A 7,608-nucleotide genomic window follows, 5' to 3' on the forward strand; every position below is an offset into this window, starting at 1 on the left:
CACAATGAATATTAACAGTACAAAAATTCGCTTCGTGAGCAAATGTTGAGTAACAGGTACCTTGACCTCCGTTAGAACTCCTGCAACTTTAGTGGTGTTATTACTTGTTGCAATTGCAATCAGTTTACTTCCAGTTGTCCCTGCTGCAGAAGACAGTTTTGCGGTTGTAATCGTTCCTTGGGAAGATGAAGTTGATGTGTCGTTACTTGTCGAGGCAGTTACAAATTTTATATATTGGATCTGGTGGAAAAGATATAATTCAATATATTATAATAAGAATATAATTCAATAATGTAATAAATTAAATGAAAAAAAAAATAAATGTGGTTCTAAAAAGACTTTTCAAGTGTATCATCAATTATTCAAACATATGTCTGATGAATGATCAATAATAACAATAATAAAAAATATGGTTACATTGGTGATGTTTTAATTAGAAAAGTAACAAATTACATGTCCCTTACCCCTTTCCCTGGAATACTTATAGGATGCAACTGCCCAGTGGCGAGACCTTGCGCTCCTCCCACTTGAATGATTTGATTTGGAAGTAATGTAGCACTTCCTCCAGCCTGTTTCAAAATTATTCGCTGTGTTCCTTTTCCAGATGTGGTTATTTGAGGGGCAGGCAAAATTTTGGTAGGAAATTTACTCACCTTCAAATTGTATATTAATAACAACTGCAAGTCAAATGGATTTCAAACTGTTTCCTTACCTGAGGCATAATCTTTACCGGTTTATTTTGTGTTTTATTCATAAAAATAGCCTGTTTTGTAACAGGTTGAGTAACAATTTTAGCACCGGTTAAAAGCCCCATTTGCTGTGCTTGTGCCAGCGTGATAGTCTTGGAGGGGCTAGAAATTATCGTACTACCACCTTGGTTGGTGGCAAGTTTCACAGTTTGTCCTCCATCTGCTTTCTGAGTAAGTAGAATACCTGTTGACTTCCCATCCACTAAAAAATAAGTGGTAACCATTACTGTTTAATTAGATTCTTGGTTTCTTTTTAGTTTAAACCGACCAACGGAAGCAATTTTTTGTCCTTGAACATTGCTGGAGATTTTTCGCACCATAATCTGTTTTGGTTGCACAACAGACACCCCTGTACCCTGTGTACCACTTACAGCGACCGTCTTAACTGCAGGTTTAAAGGCAAGTGGTTTCGCAAAATTTGCCAGACTAATGCTTTGTCCTTGAGGTGATAAAAATTTAATCGCTTGACCAGGAGATCCACCTTTAAATGAAAAACATTAATCTCTCAATTTAGTGAAAATCTGGTAACAATAATACCTTGAACGAGAAATAATTGCTGTCCTGAAACAGCAGCCGGTTTTAAAGAAATTGGCACCTTAGTTGTTGGAGGTTTTGGTGCTATTGTCAGAGGACGTAAAGGAGGGACTATTGTGACTTTACTATTCTTGAAATCAGGATGAATCTCATCTGGAGAATCGACTCTTTCTGTTTCTATTTCTATCTCTTGGGCACCAATCTCAGGTTCAGTCATTTCTTTCTCATCCTCATCATCTTGAAAAGAATCGTTTTTCTCAGAATCTCCCTCTGAAATATATATTTAATGTTCACATTTACTTTATATAAAACATATTATGAAAATAAATAAAATAATCACTTAATTAAAATATAGAAATACCTTGACTATCCATCTCGGAATCTGTAAATTGTATTTCTTTAGAAAGTTGCACAAAGTGTTCTAAATCACTTGCAGTAAGTGTAAGGGTAGCTTCGCTTACATCACTTTTACCTGTAAGAATTCATATTATGAGATGTGTTACTGTTTGTTTTACATGAAATGCTAATATACTGACGTTCAATAATAATATAACAACTGGAAATTGATGACTGAATGCCACTTGTAAAAAAGCAAAATTTGGTAAGTACTTACCATTCAAGAATGCAATTAGAAAGTTTGTATGATGTTATTAAATGTAAATGAAACGATAAAGGAAACGAAGAAATTGATGCCAAGCTACAGTTTTTGTGAAACTGCTACACCAATTCCATAATTTGAAATTGAAAGGTCATGACGATATTTCAAATTCAAACGCTAACTTTTACTTAACCTAAAAAGGTATTTTTAACAATATAAAAAAACTACAACACTTTTATGCAGCTAAAGAAATAGACTTCGTTTTCGGCAGAATGTAAATTATACTATTTTTTTTTGAAATATTATCAAATTATCATGATAAAGAGATAAGAGTGTTTAGAATTTAGAAGTCGTTTAGAAGGATAAGAAATAAATTTTGTCTGTATTAATAACTTAAATTTAAGCTATAAAAATTCATTGTACCTAACACTATACTATCTATACACTCTGTGCTAAAGAGAAGATTTTGTTAATTCTAGTTAGAATTAAAAAAAAAACTATACAGACACAAACTTGAAGACAACATAAGATGAATAAAAAACCAACCTCTGTACGAAAATTCAAAATAGGAAATGACTACTAAGGGGTATCCACATTATATAAGTACAGTTTACTACTTTGTATTAATGTCCAAAAAGCCCCAGAAAAAATAAAAAAAGCAAAATATTTTTAATTAATTTTTATTACCGACCACAGTAGCAACAGCAGCAGCATCCTCCTGTGCTCCATCTTCCTTATTCTCCTCCTTGTCCTCTACTTCTTTACGTCCATCAGTGGGCATGGTTTGGAGAGGAGTTGCTGGCTGAACGTCCGGGTTATTAGCGGCTCCACCTGTTGCTGCGTTCTCTGGGTTGTCTTCAACATTATTGTTATCGATGTCGGTGTCATTAGAGGCAACAGAAGTCTCATTTTGTACAGTGGTAATGACGTTTACGTGGGGATCACCAGGATAGGCGGGCAGTTGACTGGCCATAGCAGCGGCGTAAGATGGGGGTGGGGGTTGTTTCATCGCACTAGCACAAGCAGCTTCGTAGTCCGGAAGGAGGGAGGAGTAATCGGGTTCAGGCAAACGGTCTCCGCCCTCTCCTGGCAAGATGTAGTGAACGGTGTTGCGAAGAGCCTGTTTACGCAGAGTCAGGAATTTGTAGCAACGCCAGACGATTACAATGCAGTAAGCCTAAAACATTTTTTTTTTTAATATTCACCATGAAACGCCTAACACAAGTGAAACATCAAATAAAGAGGCGTTCTGAATAGGTTTTACCCCCTAAGCACATTAAAATAAGTTTTACACAAAAACAGAAAATATTTAAATAATATTGTCTATAAAGAAATAACTCCTACCTTCCATAACATGGAAATCAGAAAGGCCAAGAGTACCAGAAAAGACAAATACTGGGGACTGAGTTGAAGAAGTTCCTTGCGGAATGGCATATTATGCCAGTGGTCAGCCACCAAACTGTGTACTGATCTCAAGTAGCAGAAATATCCTGTTGCTGTCAAGCTGTAAAATATATAATTTAATTGATTATAAATTAATTATGAGGATAATTGGACAGGACTTACGTANAAATAAACGAATATTATTTAAAAATATCACTTTATTTTTCAAAAACAAACATTATTTCCTTCTTTTTTCCTTACCAATGTGCCCCTCTCAACTTCACCACATACTGAATTAATTGAGAATGACTTGCATACAAATTTAAATTCTTATCAATGTCCATCCACTTTACATTTTTGGCATCATCCCCTGCATTCAATTCAAATTGCCCTACTGAAGTACCATCTTCATCATGAAAATTTGCAGCTACTGTTTCTATCCAAGCATTATCAGTATTTCTTGGGTCATCTACATATCCTTTATAGACAATTTCCCCTGTGTTAAAAAACTTTTCAACCATTTGTTTGTTCTTTTCTAATTGACCTAAAAATAAAAGGTTTTCTTGAAAAAGTGTTCTAATAAATATAACTTATTTATTTTACCTGGTGAACTCTGAAGACTATTCATTGCCTCCTCCATAAATTCTCTTTTAAGGGTGATACTTACTTGTTCTCCAGGATCAACCATACCCCCTGGTACTGCCCATTCATGTGTATCATGTCTCTGAATGGCACAAAATTGTAAAATAGCTCTAAAATTTTTAATAAACAATCAAATCATATGTTGTCTTTAGAATCTTACAGCTTGGTAACTGTATGTAGTATTTTAGTCCCATTATCCATTTTCCATCGTGTCACTATTGGATCAGCTGCATGGTTTGGCCCCCAACGGCCTAAAACTCCACGTCCTTTTATACCCGTTCTTCCTTCAGGATTAAGGGGTCTTCCATTCAGTACAGCATAGTCTCCAATATGACTTTTACGGTTAATGTTACCATCTAATGAGTTCCATTTGGGATGAAAATTTGGATCATCTGATATAAACTAATGTTCATAATTAAAAATATGTTAATGTATTAATGTATTTACCCAAGTCAGGATCTGCATACGGTTTTCCTTTTAAGCCAGGTGAGTTGTATTCTTCTGGGCTATAGTCAGGAAAAGGTTGACTCCAATCTACCAAACTATCGGGAAAAACTATTCTGTTTATGTTACTAAACGGATAAACCTTTGATCTACACTTCATGTGAACCATTTTCGCAAGTATAGAATTACACATTCGTTATTTTCATACAAGAGTAGAATTTGAATTTGTACATATGACTACTTCACATGCAACACGTAAACGGTTGGTTAGTGTTATGCTCACAACGTTACGTTCATAGTGCATCAGTTATTAGCGTTGTTTTTTTTTTATTATAAATTAATTAACAAATATTAACAATATCAAAAATGCCAAACTTTTAGGTTATATTATTTGTTTTCCAACTTTCCAACAGATTTTGACTATCTATGGATTTTGACATTATTAAAACATAACCTCAGTTTACTACAAATATTTGTATTTGTATTTATTGCAGTTGTATAAATATAAATAAACATTTGGAAACGATACAATAAAACAGTTTTGTAATATAATATGTATCCTTTGCGAGCATTAACTGATTCTAAAACTTCAGAATGTCCACGAAATCTTTATGAAATGAGCAATGAAAGTATGGTTTTTCAACAAAATGATTTGTTTCCTTCTGCCTTCCCTGCAATGGAAGAAATTCGAAGACAGGGGAAACTTTGCGATGTTGTTTTAAAGGTATATGACTATAATTAAAATTAAGTATGTCCTAATATTAAGTGGAATGACAAAATCAGTTAGGTAATTAAGTAATAATTCACATTCTTGTATAGGTTGATGATCAAGCCTTTAGTGCCCACAAAATTGTTCTTGCAGCAACAATTCCTTACTTTCATGCAATGTTTACCAATGATATGGTTGAAAGTCGACAGCATGAGATAAAAATGCAAAGCATTGATGCAAAGTGAGTGATTTTTAAAAGTGCCCTTTGTACTTATTTTAAAACTTTTCTATCTTGATTCCAGTTCCCTTGAAGCATTAATAAACTTTGCATATTCTGGAAGAATTGTTTTAGACAAAAACAATGTACAAAGTATAATGTTGGGTGCTTCATATTTGCACCTCACTAAAGTCAGAGATGCTTGTGCCAACTATCTTTTGCAAAGGTAAAAATATGGTATAAAAATTCTCAATATAAGTAGGAGTATTTATATTTTACATTTTACAGACTTCACCCTCATAATGCTCTTGGAATAAGGCAGTTTGCTGATACATTGGGCTGTTCAAATTTAGTAGAATCTGCTGACAAATACATTGAGCAGTGTTTTCATGAAGTGTCTCTTTCAGATGAATATTTAAATTTACCAATGGAAGATGTAAAAAACTTACTAAATAGAAATGAACTAAGAGTTGAAAGGTAAAAGTCTATTTCTTTGTAATTATATGAACTATTTATAAATTTTATGTTAAATATATTTTGTTTTAACAGTGAAGAACAAGTTTTTGAAGCCTGCATGAGATGGGTAAAACACAGTGAAAACAGAACTGCAAACTTACCAGTTCTTTTAGCACAGGTTCGATTGCCACTCTTGTCACCTCTTTATTTAACAGATCGTGTTGCCACAGAAGAACTGATAAGGACATCTCATCAGTGCAGGTAAAGTAAGAATTTTTTTATTACCATTTCCAGGGTAAGTAAGGTGAATTTATCCTGGGTTAAAATACACATTTTTGCTGTATGTAATAATTACACCCATTAACAGCCTTTATTATGAAACTTGATTCATCCTAGGGTAAATTTACCACACTGCCTATAGCAGTGGTGTGTATAGACAGCGCTACATTGTTTTTATTTTTCAAATAGAGATCTTTTGGATGAAGCCAGAGTTTTTCATCTTATACCAGAGCGCAGGCCACTCTTACAAAGTTTCAGGACTAAACCGCGAGCTTGTGAAGTACGTGGCCATATTTACGTGGTTGGAGGATTAAATAAACATGGTAACGGATAGATTCCACATTTACAAAATATTTATCATTTTTCGTTAAATAGAAATAGAAGAATATATTAAAATATTTAATTTCGTTTTTAAAAGTAAAAAATTCAATAAAAGAACGATGATACTAAAAGAATGACGCATTAATTTTTGCTTAGATCCTGATTTATTATTGCAGGGGATTCTTTAAGCACTGTAGAGTATTATGATCCGAAACTAAACGCGTGGCAATCGGCGCCCGCCATGTCTACGATGCGTTCGCGTTTAGGAGTGGCTGTTTTAAGGGGTATGCTATACGCTTTTGGGGGTTACAATGGTAAAGATCGACTGGCTAGCGTAGAAGTTTACGACTGCATGAAGAAGGAGTGGTCTACTGTTGCTCCCATGCAATGTAAACGAAGGTAATTCAATTAACAAAAAAAAAAATAAAGAAAAATCAAGGGAAGCTTCATTTACAATATTTGAGTAAACATTTTAAATGCGTCAGGGATTGTTATATTGTATTTGAAAGTAAAAATGACATTGTAAAGGGTTTATCTTTGGTGCGTTTTAAGTGCTCTTGGGGCAACAGCGCTGGGAGACTGGATCTATGTGTGCGGGGGTTACGACGGTGTATCGTCTTTGAATTCAGTAGAACGGTACCACCCCCAGATAAACACATGGTGTACCCTAGCTCCCATGAACAAGTCGAGGAGTGCGGGAGCAGTAATTGCCTGCCAAGGTAATATTTCAATTTAGGAATATTTGTTATAATACAATAATTATAACTAAATAGTAAAATTATCTTTTGATAAAATTCTTTTTATTATAGGTTACATATATGCCCTGGGGGGTCACGATGGCCTCTCTATATTCGATTCAGTGGAGCGATACGACCCCAACACGAACACATGGACTGAAGCTACCCCCATGTTAACTAAAAGGCAATTAAATTTATTTTTACAATTATAAGCAGGAAATATCGTTCAACTTTCGTTAATAAGTTACTTAACAATCTTGTAAATTAGAAATTAAAAGACAAATAGGCGTGAAGGTTTATTTTTCAATTATTTAATCACAACCAACGTTTCGCCTTACGTTACTAAGGCTTTTACAACGCCAAAAACATTAGATTAATAGTCAATTAATAAAAACTTGAAAATAAAAAATGTATTTATCATTAGATTTTTTTTCAACTTTTAGGTGTCGACTTGGAGTAGCAATGTTGGGAGGTAAATTATACGCATGTGGCGGATACGACGGGGCTTCCTTCTTACAAACCGTCGAAGTGTTTGATCC

The 7,608-nt window shown here is 34.2% G+C and overlaps 4 protein-coding genes across 5 annotated transcripts in view; 1 reads left to right on the forward strand and 3 right to left on the reverse strand.

The window, feature by feature from the left end:
- Positions 1 to 2,089, reverse strand: part of LOC112904891 (protein lin-54 homolog) — a 7,072-nt gene extending 4,983 nt beyond the window's left edge. Inside the window, exons 1-7 of the mRNA XM_025976056.1 lie at positions 1,897 to 2,089; positions 1,645 to 1,755; positions 1,287 to 1,553; positions 1,018 to 1,230; positions 713 to 951; positions 465 to 653; positions 22 to 240 (exon numbers count right to left, since the gene is read on the reverse strand). Of these exons, the coding sequence (XP_025831841.1) occupies positions 22 to 240; positions 465 to 653; positions 713 to 951; positions 1,018 to 1,230; positions 1,287 to 1,553; positions 1,645 to 1,657 (1,140 nt within the window). The 5' untranslated portion in view covers positions 1,658 to 1,755; positions 1,897 to 2,089. The remainder of the gene's footprint in view (positions 1 to 21; positions 241 to 464; positions 654 to 712; positions 952 to 1,017; positions 1,231 to 1,286; positions 1,554 to 1,644; positions 1,756 to 1,896) is intronic.
- LOC112903877 (ADP-ribose pyrophosphatase, mitochondrial-like) overlaps positions 1 to 4,753 on the reverse strand; it is a 9,317-nt gene extending 4,564 nt beyond the window's left edge. Inside the window, exons 1-4 of one of the 2 annotated variants that reach the window (XM_025976051.1) lie at positions 4,354 to 4,753; positions 4,067 to 4,298; positions 3,868 to 4,016; positions 3,469 to 3,808 (exon numbers count right to left, since the gene is read on the reverse strand). In XM_025976051.1, coding sequence (XP_025831836.1) covers positions 3,522 to 3,808; positions 3,868 to 4,016; positions 4,067 to 4,298; positions 4,354 to 4,543 — 858 coding nt within the window. In that variant the 5' untranslated portion in view covers positions 4,544 to 4,753 and the 3' untranslated portion in view covers positions 3,469 to 3,521. Of the gene's footprint in view, positions 1 to 3,468; positions 3,809 to 3,867; positions 4,017 to 4,066; positions 4,309 to 4,353 lie in introns of both variants that reach the window. The other variant, XM_025976052.1, reaches the window with a different exon arrangement.
- Positions 2,229 to 3,386, reverse strand: LOC112903937 (the record flags this gene model as incomplete). The annotated part of the gene is given in 2 exon segments (XM_025976053.1): positions 2,229 to 3,058; positions 3,226 to 3,386. Coding segments are annotated over 2 exon segments (594 nt in total). The 5' UTR covers positions 3,316 to 3,386.
- Positions 4,754 to 4,808: 55 nt separating the features above from the next.
- On the forward strand, positions 4,809 to 7,606 carry LOC112904892 (kelch-like protein 18; the record flags this gene model as incomplete). The annotated part of the gene is made up of 10 exons (XM_025976057.1): positions 4,809 to 5,074; positions 5,170 to 5,300; positions 5,362 to 5,502; positions 5,565 to 5,753; positions 5,826 to 5,993; positions 6,201 to 6,334; positions 6,509 to 6,731; positions 6,885 to 7,051; positions 7,142 to 7,253; positions 7,513 to 7,606. Coding segments are annotated over exons 1-10 (1,530 nt in total), but the record flags the coding sequence as incomplete, so codon positions are not given.
- Positions 7,607 to 7,608: the final 2 nt, after the last annotated feature.

The sequence above is a fragment of the Agrilus planipennis genome, unplaced genomic scaffold (genome assembly GCF_000699045.2).
Source record: "Agrilus planipennis isolate EAB-ADULT unplaced genomic scaffold, Apla_2.0 scaffold71, whole genome shotgun sequence".
Taxonomy (NCBI): Eukaryota; Metazoa; Arthropoda; class Insecta; order Coleoptera; family Buprestidae; genus Agrilus; species Agrilus planipennis.